The sequence below is a fragment of the Papio anubis genome, chromosome 11 (assembly GCF_008728515.1).
Source record: "Papio anubis isolate 15944 chromosome 11, Panubis1.0, whole genome shotgun sequence".
Classification (NCBI taxonomy): Eukaryota; Metazoa; Chordata; class Mammalia; order Primates; family Cercopithecidae; genus Papio; species Papio anubis.
This window is the reverse complement of record NC_044986.1, coordinates 84,757,155-84,776,446: the sequence shown is the minus strand read 5'-3', so window position 1 is coordinate 84,776,446 and position 19,292 is coordinate 84,757,155. Positions and strand designations below refer to the sequence as shown.

Here is a 19,292-nt window from a genome sequence, read left to right as displayed (position 1 = left end):
TCACCGGCAGCCCTGCCAGCCCACAGCTGTAGACTGAGTCCCTGATGCTGAGTGCTTGGCACCCAGGTTCTCATTTCCTGACCTCACTAAGCGGCCCCTCTCCTGCTAACTGAGCTTCCTCCTCAGGCTCCAGGCACTCCCCAGCATCTCACAGGCCCTTGAGCTCGCTCTCCTCTGCTGACTTCTGTGAGTCCCCTGCCTCTAAGGGATGGCTCCTTCCTGTAATCACAGTCTCTGAACAGTCTTGCTTCAAACCCGCTAAACCTCTCTGAGCTGAGACCTTGCCTTCACTCTCTGCCTAGAATATCCCCCCGTGTGTTTTAATATCCATCATGATTAAGTCTAAGGTGACTGTCCCTTTGGGCCCTGGAGAAGGCTGGGCGTGTCTCAGATCAATCTCCCCTGCTGCTGTCATTGTCTTTGTGTCCTCAGCGTCCCCATTTTCCAGCGTGGACTGTGGAGTCTGCAGGTTTGAGTGTGAGTCTGCCCTACCGCTTACTGGCTTTGGGACCATGAGCAAATGATTAACAGTCTCTTAGCCCCAAGTTCCATGATCTATAAATTGTGTATAATAATGTCTACCCCACAGGGTTATTGTGACGATGAAATGAGACAGTGCAGATAATGTGCTTCCCCCGATGCCTGGCACATAGTAAGCATTCAGCAAATATTAGTAGTTGGTGTTGACATTACTGCTGTTGTTGCTGTTTCTGAGCAAGCTCTAGCTCTGGAGTAAGATACTATGCAATTTGTGCAAAAGCTGCAGGTCACGTTTAATTTACTTATATTCCTTGATTGCTTTTTGCCTACTGTATGTGAGTCATGTTACCATAATGCCTCATGCATGCAGAAAATTCTCAAAAAGTTTTTTTAAAAATACTGGCTTTTTCAGTGAGCACAGCCCTGGCAAGGAACCAGACACCATTGTAGGGAAGAGAGGGGGGTCTGTTTGAAGAACTATATGCCCATGGATATCCTTGAAAAGGAGGCACTTCACCAGGCTCTAGAAGTGCATGTGCACACACACATACACACACAGAGAAACCAGGAGCCATACCACTACCATGTGTCTGGCCATTCTTTCCTTCTTGGTTTTAGCAAGGCGCAGATGGTCAGAATGTAGTCATCATTTTCCTTTCTTAAAATACTAACTTGGCTTTATGTAAAGCCTCATTAACTTAAAAGCTCTATTTTTCAAATCCCAAATTTTTTTATGAACAATGTGAATAGGGAAGTGGGGAGTTAATCACATCCATTGTCTTAAGTTCAAGATTTCATCAAAGTTATTTATTAAACATTTCTACATGAAAGGATAAAGGCAACTGTCAAAGCTGAGGGGACCCAACACATCTCATATTATATTCCAGGAAATAGGACCTTGTATTAAATATGATTACCAGGGCAAACTAAGCTGTGTAGAGATTAAAGGTTATACTCCACAGAGCAGAGCCTAATCTTGGGATCCCAGGGGATTTGGAGGAACATTTGTTATAAGAATGTTTGGGAGGACAGATCTGTAAAAGCAGAAAGCAGAAAGGGATGGGGCAGCTGATTTCACAGGAGGCTCTGCCAGAGCCGACACACCCGCAAATGCTCTAGGGTTAGCACCCATTTAAACAGGCTCCTTGGCTCTGCATCCTGTTAGTCGCAGGGGGGAGAGAGAGCATCTTGTCTCTTCCTTCTTCTGTTTCTGAGGTTTCTTTCATTAGCAAGTGCTAATTAGGAGAACTTGCATTCCCAGGGATAATCGCAGGAGACAAAATAGCAGCAGAAAAAGAAAGGAGGAGGAGAGCGGGGGCCCAGTGATATGTTACAACCACCACAGCAATGGATCCAGCATCATTCTTGTGTGTGTGTATGTCTATCTTTTTCTCCCCAAATTCAGACCATGATAAGTTTGTGCAAATGGCCAATTTGAGTCCTGCACACCAGGCCCAGTCTAAGCCTCTCATTTGGATTCAGAGATTGTCATGCTCAGAAAACGAGTTGTTTGCATCCAGGCTTCAGGACGCTGTAGGAGGCATGTTGAGTACATCACTGGATAACTTCAAAGTGGACGGCAGCAAGGAGGTTGGAGCAGAAGGCATCGGGCGCAGGTGGGTGTGACACATTTGTTCTCTGGGCTCAAACCACCATGTGCTTGATGCTCTGCAGTGATCTGTATTGAAGATTTTTTTTTTTTTTTGAGACGGAGTTTCGTTCTTGTTGCCCAGGCTGGAGTACAGTGGGGTGATCTTGGCTCACCACAGCCTCAGCCTTCCAGATTCAAGCGATTCTCCTGCCTCAGCCTCCCAAGTAGCTGGGATTACAGGCATGCACTGCCACACCTGGCCAATTTTTGTATTTTTAGTAGAGACGGGGATTCTCCATGTTGGTCAGGCTGGTCTCGAACTCCAGACCTCAGGTGATCTACCCTCCTCGGCCTCCCAAAGTGCTGGGATTACAGGCGTGAGCCACCACGCCCAGCCAAGAAATTGTTTAAAGAATGTTAGATGTCTAAGAAAAGTATATATTTATTGGGTAACTGTCAATCAATTCCACAGAGATTTACAGAAGGCCAGCTATGGGCTAAGTCTATGTTAAACACTCTAGGACAAACATCTCATTCCTCCTTCTATGATGCTCCCGTCTTTCGGTGAAGAAAGAACTACATGATAATACGAAATTGGAGAGGACAAATAAACAAGTTGCAATAAGCCTATTTGGCCTTATTATCAGCCAGGTGCTGTTTCGAGCATGCGTACACGTCAACTAATTTAAGTCTTATGACTCCGTTAAGTGTTTCTGTTGTCCTCATCACATCACAGAGAGAAAACCCAGGGGTTAGGATTTGAACACATGCAGCTGGCCTTAGAGTCCAACTCCTAACCTCTACACCATGCTACCTTTCCTATTGATGAGCTGCTTATCATTTAAATTTGTATGTAAAAATAATGGGCTTATAAATGCAACTTCACATGACAAAACAATGATTCATAAATTTAAAAATAGCCTAGGACTTGGATTACATTTACACTGCAATTTATAGAAATAGCACAGATTCCCAGGCAGCATATGACCAATGAAGGTTGCTGCAGGATCTGTTTTTTTGGGATGAGTTTTCCAGCTACTTCAGCAAGAAGGTATGGATGATTCATTTGAACTGAAAGTCTATGTGTGTATCTATAGCTATACCTATATCTACATCCATGACTATCATCTTAAAGTAATTCTTAGAAAATTATTGTCTCCAATTCTGTTGATGCAAATATACATTGCTGTGCATCACAAACTAAATCAACAGTGGTAAAGCAAAACGGTTTCGAGCATCTATTGCTATGTAACAAATGACTGGATTAGAAATTTCACAATGAACTGGATTAGAAATTCAGGCAGGACTTAGTTGAGGGATTCTTCTGGGCTTCATGTGCTATTGACTGGGGTCCAGCAGATGTTGGAGTAGTCTAGAGGATGCAAGATGACTTTGTTCACAGGCTGGTTCCCTGGATGGTTGAGAGGCAGTGCTCACGGAGCCCCTCTCTCTCCGTGAGTAGTCTCAACTCCTCTCCCTGTGGGGTCTCCAGCAAGATTCTGCATGGCAGGAGGGCTCCAAGATCCCAAAAAGAAGCTGCCAGTTCTCTTCAAGTCTAGGCCTGAAGCTAGCCTGGTGTCACTGCTGCCATAATGTCAGTTAAAATAGTCACAGGTCAGCACAGATTCAAAGGGAGCAGAAATAGGCTCCAGTTCTTGATGTAGGAGTGTCCAAGACCTTGTGGACATCTTTCATCTGTCACCCAAACTGATGGTACCTTATAGCACTTCATTGTTTAAAAGGCAGAAGAAGCCATGACTGACTCAAGGCCACCTTGAGGATGTGTTTCCCGCAAAGCATCCTTCCTGAGAATGGTGGCCCTTCCAGCGACTGGCCAGTGGTCATGCATAGTAGGGGCTTTTCAGTATTGCATGGTAGCTGGCCTTCTTGATAGAAAGCTGAATTGGTGCCCTCCATACAATTCGGTATAACTCTAATCTTGGTTTACAAATGCCAAATTTTCATGATCCTTAATAACTCACATCAGAAGTTACTGGTAACCCGTGGGTGAAAAGGGAAACCTAATTACTAGGCTTTTGAATTCTTGGAAGATTCCCCCAACCCCACCCCCAAGAAGCACAGCTTGAGACACTGGTTTGGGTGTGGGTATGTTTTTGTGGAGCTGATGCCAAGAAGGAGTGAGCGAGAGAGTGAGTTGAGGAAGCAGGCAAAGTGTGGTCACAGCGGTGGGGGTCACCAGGTAGCTGTTGAGGGCAACCAGGGCTCAGCTCCACAGAGGTGTGCAGAGGCCTCCTAGAACTGCAGGACAGGAGGCAAACACCGTGTACTGGCTCCTACTTCCCTTTGGTCGAAGGATGGGAGGCCTGGACTCTCCCATGCTTTTGGGTAAGGTGGGAATAGTGGCGGTGGAGGAGATGGCCCCCAAGATGGACAAGAATCTCTAGAGCAGAAACAGGGCCACACCTCAGCCAGTATGCTGTCAGCTCAGCTGAGCCTGAGCTCTCATGGAACTGCCCCTCACCACGGCAGTCAAAGTCTGAGGTGGGCCAAAGGCCATGACAGTGATGCAGATGAGATGTTTAGCGTTTCTGTCATGGTACAGAGGCCACTCTGCCGAGGGCCCCTGCTGACAGGGTTCTGGATCAAGCCCTGCATCATGGAAGTCCTTCGCCAACACCTGCTCTACGGTCTAGTGCTGTGTGACCTCAAGGAAGTTATTCAACACCCCAGACCTCAGTTTCCTCATTCGTCCAGTGGTAGTAATAGTCATCCTTCCCCACTGGGTGGCTGTGGGAATTAAGTCATGTTTTAAAAGCTGAATATGGGCTGGGTCTGTGGTGACTGCCCTGATGCTGGTCTCAAACACAGCGTTAGGCTCCATGAACAGTGCAGCAATTTCCAAGCAAGGGCACCAGGGAGGGCTGCTTGGGGGATGTGACATCAGGTCTTGACTGATGAGTAGGATCTGGGCACCATGAGAAGAAGAGGAGGAACACCATGAGCAAGGGCCTCCTCAGTCTTAGTAGAAAAATGGATTGAGCACCTACTGTGTGCCAGCTCTGGGTCAGGTGTGGAGCACTCGGTGGTGAGCAGGGCAGATGTGGTCCCCACCTCATGAGCTCACAGGCCAGCAGATAGGTGGCCCACATGGGGTCTGTGTAGAAAGGTGCGGGCCATGCCGCTGGCCTGAGCCTGGGCATGTGAACACAGGAGGGAAGGCTGACACGTGGAGGCAGGACCCCATCGCCAGTGGCATTCCTGAGCAGTTGTTTACACAGCACCTCTTGGAACAGAGGTGCCAGTGGCTGCCTGCCCTGAGGTACAGCTCCTGCCTGTCCTCCCTCTCCTGGGAGGTGGCCTCTGACTTCACATCACTGCTTTTCTGAAGCCTTTCCCCACTGCCTCAGGCAAAGGTGTGCCTCCTCCACATCCCTGGCTCCAGTTAGGGCAGTACCCTCTGTCCCGTCCACCCTGACACCCACACGCTTGTGTCTGTGCTGTTAAACATGGAGCTTCTCAAGAACAGCAATGTGCCCTGTGTATCCTTAGCTCTGAGGCTGGCAGGGAAAGCTTTCAGTAAATGGGTTTTTTTAAAGTTTGCATTTAAAATGTGTTTAAATTGTGGTAAAAAATACACATAATATAACACCCACCGTCCTAACCATTTGTCAGTTCAGTAGCATGCAGTCCACTCACGATGTTGTGCTACCATCACCGAAGTCCATCCACAGAGTTTTATCCGTCTTCCCAAATTGAAACTGCACCCATTCGACACAACTCCCATTCCACCCACCTCAGGCCCTGGCCGCTGCCGTGCTCCTTCTGGTCTGTGAATGTGACTGCTCCAGGCTCCTCAGATGAGTGGAATCATTCACATTTCATCCTTTTGTGGCTGGCAGTGATTGGCTTTTAAGCAGTAGAGGGTTGCATGTGTGGCCCAGATCACATGAGTCATAAAAACCCAGGCCCAGAAAAGCTCTTCCTTTTCCCTAAAGGCCACGTGAAGGCCCCCTCAGCCTCATCGCCTCTCTTGGCTCCTCCCAGACTGTGGGGATTTCTCCATCCATTGAGCACACGAACACCTTGTCGCTGCCTCTCCCTGGGCTCCTTGGTTGGCTCTAGGAGGCATGAAAGTCATCCCCCCTGCATCCCACAGCAGGCTGGGGACTCCCAGAGGATAGGGCCCATGCCTGACCCACCCTTTACCCTCGGTGCTTTGGAACCCAGGCCTGACACCTGGGGTTCTGTCACTGTGGGTCTATCGTGCTCCAAGGGAAGCACAAACAGGAGCCAGGTCAGAGTGAGGCCTCATCCGTCGCCAGCCTCCAAAGCTACCCTGTGCTGCACCTCACTGTGAGGCTGGACTTCTCCTCCCCCCACTACCCCTGTTCTTCCTTTACCAGCTGCAGCCTCTTTGCACAGTACCAAGCTCCCTGCAGAGAGCCCTGGCGTCACAGTTCCAAGGGTACAGGGGGAGGGTCCACAGGAAACTGTCCGTGCCAGCATCCCCTGCTACATAGTCCAGCTGCTTGAAGCTGTGAGATGGCTGTGGGGCTCTGAGGGGTGGGGTCGGTCTGGGTAACCAGGGAAGCTGAATCTGCTCAGATGTTCGGCCACCCAGGAGGCCCAGAGCTGGCTTTTTCCAGGGCTCTGAGACACACAGCTTTACATCAATTGTTCCCTCTCACTCTAGACATTGCTTACCTCTGAATGTAGCTTATCTCTGTGCAGAACTGACCCCAGGGCTGGGACAACATCTCCCTTGACTCGTTATTCTGCTAGGCTCTAGTACATTATTTACTAGCATGTGGCACATTCCATCAGGGCCAACTGAATGCCTGCATGAATGCTTCTTGTTCACAGCATGGTATGATCAGGCGGCACCCAACACAAGCATGTACAATGATCAAGCAGGTCAGTGACCCTGTGCAGCCCTCAGTCACATGGTAGATGGGGTGTGGAGGGCGCCTGGTCTGGCTGAAGGCCTTCAGCTGAAAACAGGAGCAAATGACAAAACATCAGTATCCACTAAGAGGGCTGGTGTTTGATGCTTACTATCTCATTTCAGTTCCATTGGAAGCCTGGGAAGTAGGAATATTATTCTTATTTTATGGTTGAATAAATGGAGGTTTGCAGGGCCACATATCTTGCACATAGTAGGAAGCTCATATGAAGCCGAGTGACCTCAGTGTCCCCTCTGAGACATAAAGATCCTAGAGCCATTTTTCCCAGTGCCCTCCTAATAACTAGATCAACCCTTGACGGGGTCCTTTTGAGGAGGTACTGGATGACTGGACACAAGGCTGCCCTCCCTGGGCACCACTCAGAAATGCCAAGAAGTTGCTTCCTCCTTCAGCCACCTTATCTAACCTCATTGTCTTTTCCCGGCAGCCCCTGCACTGGCCGGGAGCAGCTGAAGAGTGCCTGTGTGATCCAGAAGCCAATGACCTGGGACTCTCTCTCTGGGCTACCTGCTCAGAGCGTGCATGCAGGTATGGGCCAGGCCGCGGCCAGGTCTCGGGTAGAGGAACCCCTACGCAGGAAGCTTGCTTTGAGTCTTTTACCACCACTTCATTTTGCTTCCCACACAATGTTTGTAATCTTTTTGTTTTTTGAATTATTTTCTTTTTAAACTACCTGTGGTTGGGAAGAGACATTTAGCTTTGGCTGGGTATGTGGATCTGAAGTGTGTTAGCTCTGGCGAAGACAATCCCAACACTCTCGTCCAGAAGGAAGAATACCTCCTATGGAGGGTGTGTTCAGAAAAAGGCACCATTCACTGTAGATATGCTTCTTTATGCAGGCCAGAACACCCATGTTTCCTAGTATTCACCAGAAAACATACACAGAGTAGACGGCAGTCCCTTCTGCCATGCACCCTCCTGGCCAGTTCCCCGTTGAATGTAAGGACAAAGAGATCCGACACTTGGAAAAATATCTCTACTCAGTGAGCATTAAACCTGGGGATTGGATCAGTGTATTAGTCTGTTTTCATGCTGCTGATAAAGACATACCCAAGACTGGGAAGAAGAAGAGGTTTAATTGGACTTACAGTTCCACACGGCTGGGGAGGCCTCAGAGTCATGGTGGGAGGCAAAAGGCACTTCTTACGTGATGGCAGCAAGAGAAAAATGAGGAAGAAACAAAAGTGGAAACCCCTGATAAACCCATCAGATCTTGTGAGACTTACTCATTATCATGAGAATAGCATGGGGAGACCAGCCTCCATGATTCAATTACTTCCCCCGGGTCCCTCCCACAACATGTGGGAATTCTGGGAGATACAATTCAAGCTGAGATTTGGGTGGGGACACAGCCAAACCATATCAATCAGGAAAACTGCCAGGCAACTCTTTACCAGTAACCGTCTGCCAATTTCTGCCAAGGTCCCTGGGGGAGGGAGAGACGCGGAAGGATTGCAGTGGTGGGTCACTGTTTGGGGATTGTCCCAAGTATGCTGTGGCACACACTGAAGTGCCTCACCCCAGGACTCCAGCTCTCCAGGAACAGCTTCGGGGCTCTGTCTGGGGCTCCTCCATGATCCAAGCCAGGGGAAGACCACAGGTCACACAGGCTGGGCTGCTGGCACCTTGTCACCCCTGGTTATTTGAGGCCTGGGATGGGAAGGCTTTGCTGTCTCATCTCTGTTTTAGCTTTTGTTTTTGTTTTCACTCTCAGCAAGTATTAATACATCTCTGCTCATCCTCTGTCTTGTCCCAAAATGAATGCGGAACAAAATAGCTACAATAAGTCGTACAGAAAACACGCACCATAGCCCATACTGTTCTTGCCCCTGCTCTTTAAGCTGGAACTTGAGCAACACTGAGTGACACTCCAGAGAGGCTTATGCGAGTGTGTGTTCAGGCATCCATTCCCAGCACTGCTGGAAGATAAAATATGAGCTACTTTTGTTTTCAGGAATGTGTGCATGTGAATGTGCATGCACGTGTGTGTGTGAAATGCTGTTTACTCCTTTTGTATTAGCTCCCAAATAATTTTGGGGAAAAGCACAGTGTGGTGCTCTGATTCTACCTCTAGGGTCACAGAATAATAGGAGGAAGAGCTTTACAGCTGAACCAGGCCGAGAAATCGTGCGTGTGACACTGAAACGCGACCCACATCGTGGTTTTGGTAAGAGGGTTCCCTGCAGGTGAGGCCCAGTCTCTACCGCTGGGCAAAGTGGGGAGGTGGGTGCTGTTTTCCCTTTCAACTTGTCTACTACCCTTTCCTATCCCTCCTCTCCCAGTTTGCCTTTTCTAGTAATCACTTCTGCTTTTTTCTCCCTTTAATTGTTCCTAAAGAGCAATGAGACTTTTGTTTCAAAGTTTTTCTTTTAGGCCTGATACATTTTTGCAGCGCATCTAAGTACAAGGCAGAAAAAGATTTTTTCCCCTAATACCATGTAGCAACCTTCCTCTAGTCAGCCATGGGGAAGAAGAGTCAATTTATTTTGCCTCTTACTAGTAACCACTTTCTAAGACCCTAAAAACTGTATAAGAAACAAGGTACGGAAACAAGGTACTTGATTAAAAATCATTTCTTTCCTATGTCTCATTATCTACTGAAGCAAAATCCAGTGCCTATTGGTGGTTTGTGCTCCTAGCTTTAGCTGTGCTTACTAATGGGGAACAATCCACCTTTCTCCAAGTATCATGGCAGAGTAGAAAGGATCCTCTATTTGAGGATCAGAAGACCTGACTGTAACTATTAGCTAATGCCACTTGGTAGCTGTGTGATATCAGGGAAATGACCTAACCTCTCTGAACAGCAAAATCACTAAGTATCATCTTATCATGGACTGTCATCTTGGATTACAGGTTTTGTCATTAATGAGGGAGAGTATGCAGGCCAAGCTGACCCTGGCATTTTTATATCTTCTATTATACCTGGAGGACCAGCAGAAAAAGCAAAAATGATCAAACCAGGTACATCTTTTTAAATCACTAGAGATACTGTTTTAAGAAATCACTCTTTTTTATTTCCTTGGAAGGATTATTTAGATGTATTATTTTTCCAGGAGGGCAGATACTAGCCCTGAATCACATCAGTCTGGAGGGCTTCACATTCAACATGGCTGTTAGGATGATCCAGAATTCCCCTGACAACATAGAGTTAATTATTTCTCAGTCAAAAGGTATGTTTTAACCTGCTCTTGGGAGCTGAAGAGCCTCCCCTGTTTTCAGGAGTACATGATTACTATGAGGTACTAGACCTTGAAGTCCACGTAGGTCTTCTGTATTGCTTTCCTTGTGGTATTGGCTTGCAAAGAAGCAGTGTAGTGGCACAAATTAATAAGCTTTTCAATTTCAGGCGCAGGATGGGCGTTACCACTGCTTGTGTTGCTGAAAGGGAGTAACCTACTCTAATTCTTTGTTAGACACGGCTGGATACAACCAGTCTTTTTTTTCCATCAACTCTCCTTGCATGGCAGGGAGAACCTTTTTCTTGCCACCCAAAGTCCTTGTTGATAGGGACTGCGCCAGGATTTCTGTAGTTTGGGTTTAGGTATAGCAATCAGCTGGGGAGGAGACAGGAACTGTTCTTTGTTGAACTTTTGTTTTGGGTTCAGGGCTACCTGTGTAGGTTTGTTATTACAGGCAAACTTGTGTCACAGGGGTTGATGTACAGACCTTTTCATCACCCAGGTGCTCAGTAGAGTGCCCAATAGTTATTTTTCCTGACCCTCTCTCTCCTCCCTCAAGTAGGCCCCGGTGTCTGTTGTTCCCCTCTTTGTGACCATGGGTTCTCATTATTCAGCTCCCACTTATAAGTGAGAAAATGTGGTATTAGATTTTCCTTTTTTTTTTTTTTTTTGAGATGGGGTCTCACTCTCTCCCCCAGGCTGGAGTGCAATGGCATGATCTCTGCAGCCTCCACCTCCCGGGTTCAAGCAATTCTCCTGCCTCAGCCTCCTGAGTAGCTGGGATTACAGGCATGCGCTGCCACACCCAGCTAATTTTTGTAGTTTTTAGTGCAGACGGGGTTTCACTATGTTGGCCAGACTGGCCTTAAACTCCTGAACTCAAGTGATCCGCCCGCCTCAGCCTCCCAAAGTGCTGGGATTACAGGTGTGAGCCACCACGCCTGGCCCGGTATTTGGTTTTCTGTTCCTGTGTTAGTTTGCTGAGGATAACGGGAACTTTTCTTTTCTTTTTTTTTTTTTTTTTTTTCAACAAGAGTGAAACTCTTGTTGCCCAGGCTGGAGTGCAATGGTGTGATCTCCACTCACTGTAACCTCCACCTCCTGGGTTCAAGCAATTCTGCCTCAGTCTCCCAAGTAGCTGAGATTATAGGCATGCACCGCCACGCCCAGCATATTTTGTATTTTTAGTAGAGATGGGGTTTCTCCATGTTGGTCAGGCTGGTCTTGAACTTCTGACCTCAGGTGATCTGCCCACCTCTGCCTCCCAAAGTGCTGGAATTACAGGCGTGAGCCACTGCACCTGGCCTGTTCTTAAAGCTGAATTTTCATGGCAAGCTCGCTCTTCTTACTTGATGTGCGTGTTCATGATCAACCTAAAGAGTAAAGTACTTTTTAGTGATGTTTTTCTTCATCCTTTAGATAAGAATGAGAGAGCAACAACTGCCTATATCAAAGGAAAATACTCTTGTTTTTGTTGGGAGCAAGCTTGAGGAGCCTGGGGGAAGTAATGGGAGGAGGCTAACATCCCTTCTCCCTAGTTTCCTGAGACCACTGCTGCTTTTGGTTGGGTGATCCTGTAAACTACCAGCAGGCTGCCTGCAAATTCAGGCTCACAATTGCTTCTTCACACTTCAGGGGTGTCGTACAGTTTTCCTTTGTATACAGGAGGACTTCCTTTCACACCAGCCTGCATTTTCTAGGTCCTAAATGCAGGCACTACATTTGCCTTGCCTTCTGAACACTGTGTACACTCTCACTCTTGTATATGTACACAGTGCCATGCAGCTCCCCCGTCCAGAAGCTATGGATGGTGGAAGGTGGCCATGCTGGGGTCTCAGCCCCACACCCTTCATCCCGGGGTTGAAGCCTCCCAGGGGCTGGCCTCAGCATGTCCCCAGTGCCAGTCTCAGGCTTGTTGTCTCTGTCGGATTTCCCAGCACCACTGCTCTCCTTTCTGCAGTGGTTCAGCAATCCCTGTGTTTTCTTCCACATCCTCCACTGACAGGAGCAATCAAACCATCCCATGTGTCATCAGGAAACACAATGCAGGTGACCGAATCACAATTCAGCATAGTCCAAGGATGGCCTGCTGTGATGGAGGTTGTCAAAAAGCGGTACTCGAGGTCTGCTATTCTCAAACCGCAACCTCACATTAAAATTCCAGACAATGAGTTTCCCACAATGGCTGGGAATAAAATGTCCTTTCACTGTGGTGCCCCAGCTACCTTTTGACAATGCTGCCTTCATCATGGTGGGGTTTCCTCATACAGCTGGGCCACTGCCAGAGGAAGACGTTTCCTTGGTGATGCTGGCTGGGTCTCCGTGGCAGAGACTTGACCACTGTGACTTTCTTCTATCTGGTTAGGCTGCTGTTAAGGCACCTGGGCTAGATTGGAGATCGGGATCAGACAGATAAAATGTCCATCATGAGCCTCTGTCATGGCCTACAGTAAATTGAGTTTTAGTTACCAAAGAAGGTCTCCCAGCTCATATGTCTACTAGGCAGGACACCAGCTGCAGCATGGCTTGACTTTTCAATTCAATCGTAAGTCCCATCCTCACCTCTCATGGAGGATGTGGAAGATAATGAGCCGATGCTTATGATACTGCCAGAAGGACAACGATGACAGAATCTGTGAATGAAATGGCCAGAAATGCAGCATTATGAAACAGTGGCCCAGCCACTCCCTGCTGGATACCTTTAGATTTGAATAACTTCAAATCAAATTCATTAAATCAAATTTATTCAAATTGAATTCATTCAGCATATGAGTTTGGGCACTTCCCTGAGTGTTAATGAGTCTGTATCAAAAGTAGTAAATCTACTTGTATCCAGGTCTAAAGAAAATCTGACTATTATTCATTCCTCCCACATGTATTTGTTGAGCAGCTAATAATAACATATTAACAGTAGATACATTTATTGAGGCTCTACCATGTACTAAGCTGTGTGTGTCTGTGTGTGTGTGTGTGTGAGAGAGAGCCATATATATACATATGAGGAAATATATATTCTTTCATATATACATATATATTTTTATCTTTACATATGTAAAATCTTTTCTGTATGTATAATCTCTAAGCCTCATCAACTCTACAATATTATTGATATTGATATTATCTCTACTTTAGATACAGGAAAATTTAGGTTCAGATATGTTAAGCACCTTGCCCAAGGTTTTTCTACTGATTCACAACCTCATATTCTTTTCTTTGTTCGGTGCCAGGTCACAAGTCAGACATGGGGTAAGCAGGAATCAGTGGCCTAGCCTTCACTCAGAGGGGCCTGCAGTCTGGTTATTACCAAGCCTCCCAAAAGGACCTGATACGTTGGTTTTTGATCACATGGTGGTTGTAGATATGCTCAGTGGGGTGTTCAGGAGAGGCTGGGTGTAAGTGCCCACATGCTGGCTGTAGGATTTGGGGCAAGATACTGAATAGTTTTGACTGTGTTTTCTTATGTTTGAACAGGGATTACACCTTCATGGTGGTCTGCTGAGAAGATGGGAAGATGTCCATATCTTCCTATATGTATGTATATCTAAGGTGCCTATCACATGGCTAGAGCTTAATAAGGGAGAGCTGGCCTTATAAAGTTCTTTTGAGCCTACGCATTCATAGTTGGGTCACTTAAGCTCTATCTAGGTTTCTAAATCACATATAGAATCTTCCCTTTCTCTAATCTAAATGCAACATCTTTCAGGAGGAGCTAAATTCACATTGTTCCTGAGCAGCTATAAAAGATCCCTCTGTCATTGGAGGAAAACGCTGTGCCCACATAGAGATGCCACCGAGAAGCCAGCCTTTTTAAGCTGTTGACTTTTTCTTGGCTTGTTTTTATAGGTGTTTGTGGAAATAACCCAGATGAAGAGAAGAATAGCACAGCCAATTCTGGGGTCTCCTCTACAGACATCCTGAGCTTCGGGTACCAGGGAAGTTTGTTGTCACGCACACAAGACCAGGACAGAAATATTGAAGAACTAGACATGGCTGGGGTGAAGAGCTTAGTGCCCAGGCTGAGACATCAGCTTTCCTTTCTGCCGTTAAAGGTAATCATCCCTTGGTTAACTTTCTAGATCTGGAGGAACGAGAACAGGCTGTGGAGCCCAACAGCCTGGCCCCTAGGCCCTCCCTGCTCTCTGTTTTCCATGTCAGGTGGATGGAAGTTACTTAGCCCCTTTGAGCCACAGCTTCCTCATCTGCAAACAGAAGCACATGCCTGCATGGCATGGTTGTTGAGAAAAACGCATAGAAGAAGGCAGAGTTCCTAGTCAGTGTCTGGGCACAGGCTCAGTGTGGGTGCCTCTGGAGTCCTTAGTCACTAATTATAATTGTTATGATAATAGCAACCTGAGGAAATTGATTGCTGCCAATGGCAAGGCGTGGGCAATCAGGCACCTCCTATTGTTGTCCTTGAATTGGTCCTCAAGCTGGGAACTCAGTGGCTTTGGTCTTGACCATACCCCATGGAGGAAGAAGATGGGATCTGGAGTAGGTGTATGGAGAGCTGTGTGCTTCAATCCCAGCTCTGCCGCCCTCTGCCATCTCTTTGGACTCCGAGTGGCGTTGTCTCCTTAGGCCCCTCCAGCCTCTCCATTTCGCTCTGGGCCCTGCACAGCTGGTGCTCATGGACTGAGTCAGCTTGCTGTGTTCTGCTTGGTTCTGCCCAGGAGAAGCCTCGGGAGGAGCCTGCAGTTGTGGGATGAGTGAGGACAGGGTGGCAGTGCCGGGGTCTCAGCTGCACACCCTTCATCCCACTCTCTCCCTGTGCTGACACAGGTTGGCTGTGTCCCTCTACAAAGAGCACAGCTCTATCAGGGTCCATCAGCCACTCCCTTCTCTCGCCCTTCAGCCTCAGGGTTGGTCACAGCAGCCAGTGTTTCCAGCCCTAGGTGCTGAACTGATATTACTGGTTTCTCCAAAGGCTGCCAAGACCTTTGAAAACAAGCCTTCCACGACCTCTCTTCCCTTACTCAGGCTGAGTGGCCCTTCTCATTCTCGCTGGGACAACTTGCTGGTTGAAACAGGCAGGTTATTGCACCTCTTTCAACCTCATTTCTCTTTTTATGACAGAGATAATGATGCCTGTCCACAGCTGTGGAAGCTAAGGTACTATGGCCAGCGTCGGGGAGAACACCCATCTCTTTCTTTCACTCATCTTAGCTTAATCAGCTGGGGCCCCTGTAACTAAAGACAGATTAATGAGAGAAAAGCATCCACAAGTATTTACTGTAAGTTTTATGTGACATGTGAGCCTTCATATGGAAATGACCTGAAGAAACAGTTCTCCCTGAGTGTGTTTCATGAAGAATGGAGAGTCATGGAAAAATGAGATAAGACAAAAAGCAGGAGTATGTAAGCTGGGAGGAACTCAGTGAAGGCCTGTTTGTTCAGATTCCTCTCTCAGTCCCTGTGTCTTCCCAGACAACATGCTCCGTTTTCCCGGATATAGGGAGGGCGTTCTCACTTGAGGGTCTTCTGCCTTGCTTCAGGGGAAGGTTAGAAAATCCTTCCTAGGTTTTAGGGCCTGCTTCAGAGGAGAAGATCAGGGGAAGGTCAGAGAAACTTCCTGCATGTACTGTTTCTCCAATTCCTCCAATGTGCCAAGGTGCCCTATTTTGGGGTAGTGTGTCTTGACCCTTGCCACAAGGATCTGGCATGAAATGGGGCTCCATGAATGACGGTGCCTTCCTAATTGGCCATGGTGCTCACCTGGACAGCACATCCCATGAGGAACTGTATGCAGGAGGCCGGTAGAGGAATAATGGTAGTAGCTGCCGTTAATTGAGTGCTTACTTGTGTACCAGGCAGTGTCCTGAGCACTTTATATGTATTAGCTTATGGAAGCTCCATGGTAACCCAATGAGACCATTCCTATTATCAACCCCTTTTATAGGTGGGGTACCTGAGACAGAGAGAGCAAAGGAGCACACCCAAGTTCTCTCAGGGAGCAGGTGACAGAGCTGGGATTGGAATGCAAGGGATTGGCCTCCAGAGCCGAAACCTTCACCCCAGGCCTTCCTCTGGGAGGTCCTCTCTGTCAGGAATCAGGCCAGAGAGGCCTTCAGGCTGTGGCTTCTTTGGCGGCAAACCTGAGAGTTGGTTTCCTGGGGTTGAGGGCAGTTAAGGGGAGCAAGGGAGCTCTAAGGCCACGCTGACCATGGTGCAGGCTGTAAGACCCAACCCAGATGGTGCAGGCTCTTCTGGGTCTTGTGGCCAACTTTGTGGCCAGATGATCCTCTGTAGTATGGTGGACTTTACATTCTCACTTCAGGTCTCACCCTCAGCAGTTGTTTTGCTCCTTGAATTTTAAAATTTAGACAAAACACCTTGCCAGCCATGGGGTGTGTAAGGTCTCTGGAAGAATCGAGGCTTCATTGTTCAGCTTCCTCCAGCTTGTTTATTTTCCTGTGCGTTATTAGAATTTTCTGACATGCATGGTGATTAGAAAGCACTAAGTAAAGGGGACAGATAGGACAAAAGACCCTATCTTCTAGGCAGAGGGACAGCGGAACATGAACAGTGACCCAAGCATTCTCTGCCTAGGAGTGGCATCAGTCCAGTCCATCGCTCCCTCATCTTCCTCCTGCCTTGTCTGAGGTCACATGGAGAAGGCCTGATAAAGCTAGAAATGCATCCCCTACTGACCCAGCCCAAAGTTCATGCTCTTTCTGAGGTGCAATAATGCTCCTGAGAGCAGGTGAGAGCTAAGAGGTGACATCTGCCTTCATCCCCTCTTTATTTTTGTTTGTTTGTTTATGGCAGGGTGCTGGTTCTTCTTGTCCTCCATCACCTCCGGAAATCAGTGCTGGTGAAATCTACTTTGTGGAACTGGTTAAAGAAGATGGGACACTTGGATTCAGCGTAACTGTAAGACTTTTTAGGAGAGCTTGAAAAGCAGTTAACAAGATGTCCCTCCAGAGCCTGGTGGCCATCCCACCCAGACGGCACCCTCTGACAGTGTGCTCAGTGTGCACAAGTGCAAGGGGTGAATAAAGAAAGTCAGTGGGGGCCTGCACTGGGGGATGAGTTCAGAGACAAACAGAGGTACTGGGGAACTTCAGGCTGAGCAGGACATACACTAGGGAATTCCAACCACATGGGGAGGCAGTGTGGGCAGAGTTGGGTGATGTGTCCCGACTCTGAGGTCAAGCTGGACTGCAGAGAGAGAGAAGCATATTGGGTCTTCAGGGACACAAGCTAAAGGTGAGAAGGGCAGTCCACTGTCATCTGGCCAAGGATGGGTGGGGCAGTCCACTGTCATCCAGCACGGAATCAGTGTGGAGCCTCTTACTCAGACATCCCAAGGGCCAGGCCTCCATCAGGACTGACACTTTGCATTTGGTTTCTGAGCTCTACCTGGTAGACCCTTGTGGAAGGAGATTACCCATGTAACTGTGTTTACCCAAGGGGTTGGGGAATGGCACACACAAAGCTGGTGAAAATCCAGAGGCCAGAGGTTGGAAGGTGCTGCTTTTATTACTGAGTATTGAAAGTGATCCATTACTGGCCGGGTGCGGTGGCTCACGCCTGTAATCCCAGCAGTTTGGGAGGCCAAGGCGGGCGGATCATGAGGTCAGGAGATCGAGACTACCCTTGCTAACACGGTGAAACCCCATCTCTACTAAAAAGCACCAAAAAATTAGCTGGGCATGGTGGTGGGCGCCTGTAGTCCCAGCTACTCGGGAGGCTGAGGCAGGAGAATGGCATGAACCCAGGAGGCAGAGCTTGCAGTGAGCCGAGATCGCACCACTGCACTCCAGCGTGGGCGACAGAGTGAGACTCCGTCTCAAAAAAAAAAAAAAAAGAAAGAAAGAAAGAAAGAAAGTGATCCATTATCTTGAGACCCTGGAATGGGCTGGACTTCAGGAATGCCATTGTTGGATTTAACTGTTGATGGGAAATAGAAGCATCTCCCATCAAAGTAAGGAAATGCTATGACTGATGAAAATTTTCAGAGGAAATTGAAGAGAGATGTGAATAGAGGGCATCCTTCCTTTCCCCTGTGACAATGCTGTGCACCTAGAGCAAGGATATTTGTTTTCTTGGACCCTAAGCCTGCAATGAGTTTGTCAGCAGTGTATGATTTTAAGGGACCAAGTAAGAAACCAAGCAATAAGGCTCATGAATCCACGTGGAGGGAACAGGCTGATGCCAAATATGGTCAATTTATTCTTGGCTTGGGGTAACAGCTCTATCAGACACCAAACATAGCTATTTCTTGTCTGAAAAACTCACTAAATTTTGGGTTATTCACAAATATATATTTGCTGAGAAGAGGTTGGTGATTTCCTTTGGCTGGTAAAAACTTGGATTTTCTTTGCAGCTATTTCATTTCAAAAATAATTCCTGAAATGTCTCACTCAAATCCAAATGGCCATTAAGCACATGAAAAACAAACCCATGAAAAGCCACAGGAATACAAATTAAATTAAATGAAATTTTAAACTTTATATCTATCAGCTTGGCCAAATATAGCTGGTGGAATGTCGAAAAGTGGTACTGTCATACAAAGCTGGTGGAAATGTGAATAAGTATATCCATATTCACATAGGGATGCAATCTGGCAGCATCTATTATAATGAAAAATGCACATATCCTTTGGCCTATCAAAGCACACAAGAAGTGCCAGGCACAAGCCTTCAGGCCCAGAGCCATATCCACCTATACTGGTCGCTACCTATAGAGAGATAGTGGTACATCCCATGTGACCAGTTGCTGAGCACCTGCCCTGTACCAGTGCTTGGGCTGGGGACATGCCCAGATCTCTCACATAGTTTCTGTTGTTAAGCTTATGAACACCTAATCTTATTGCTCAGTGGAGAATACAATCTAAACGAACAGGTGAATACAGAAGACAGTGCCAGTCGGAGGTGAGGTCATGGGATACAGTGGTGGGCAGGTGGGGATTCCCTTAGCCGGGGAGGTTGGGGAGGCTTCCTGGAGGAGGACAGATGGGTAGTGAGTTTTCTGTTGTGTTTTTCAGGGTGGCATTAACACCAGCGTGCCCTATGGTGGCATCTACGTGAAATCCATTGTTCCTGGAGGACCAGCTGCCAAGGAAGGGCAGATCCTACAGGGTAAGAGGTGGGGTCTCATTGGGAACTCTGTGCTCCA

At 47.5% G+C, this 19,292-nt stretch overlaps 1 protein-coding gene across 2 annotated transcripts in view; it reads left to right on the top strand.

The window, feature by feature from the left end:
* The window catches only part of LOC116269467 (FERM and PDZ domain-containing protein 2-like), a 40,692-nt gene extending 21,459 nt beyond the window's left edge, over positions 1-19,233 (top strand). The window contains exons 4-11 of one of the 2 annotated variants that reach the window (XR_004176997.1): positions 1,886-2,096; positions 7,424-7,524; positions 9,071-9,163; positions 9,850-9,957; positions 10,050-10,166; positions 14,019-14,224; positions 16,941-19,048; positions 19,162-19,233. Coding sequence is in view for 1 of the 2 variants with exons in the window: in XM_031652339.1 (XP_031508199.1) it covers positions 1,886-2,096; positions 7,424-7,524; positions 9,071-9,163; positions 9,850-9,957; positions 10,050-10,166; positions 14,019-14,224; positions 16,941-17,069 (965 nt within the window). In the remaining variant the exon portion in view is untranslated. The other variant, XM_031652339.1, reaches the window with a different exon arrangement.
* The last annotated feature ends 59 nt before the right edge of the window (positions 19,234-19,292 follow it).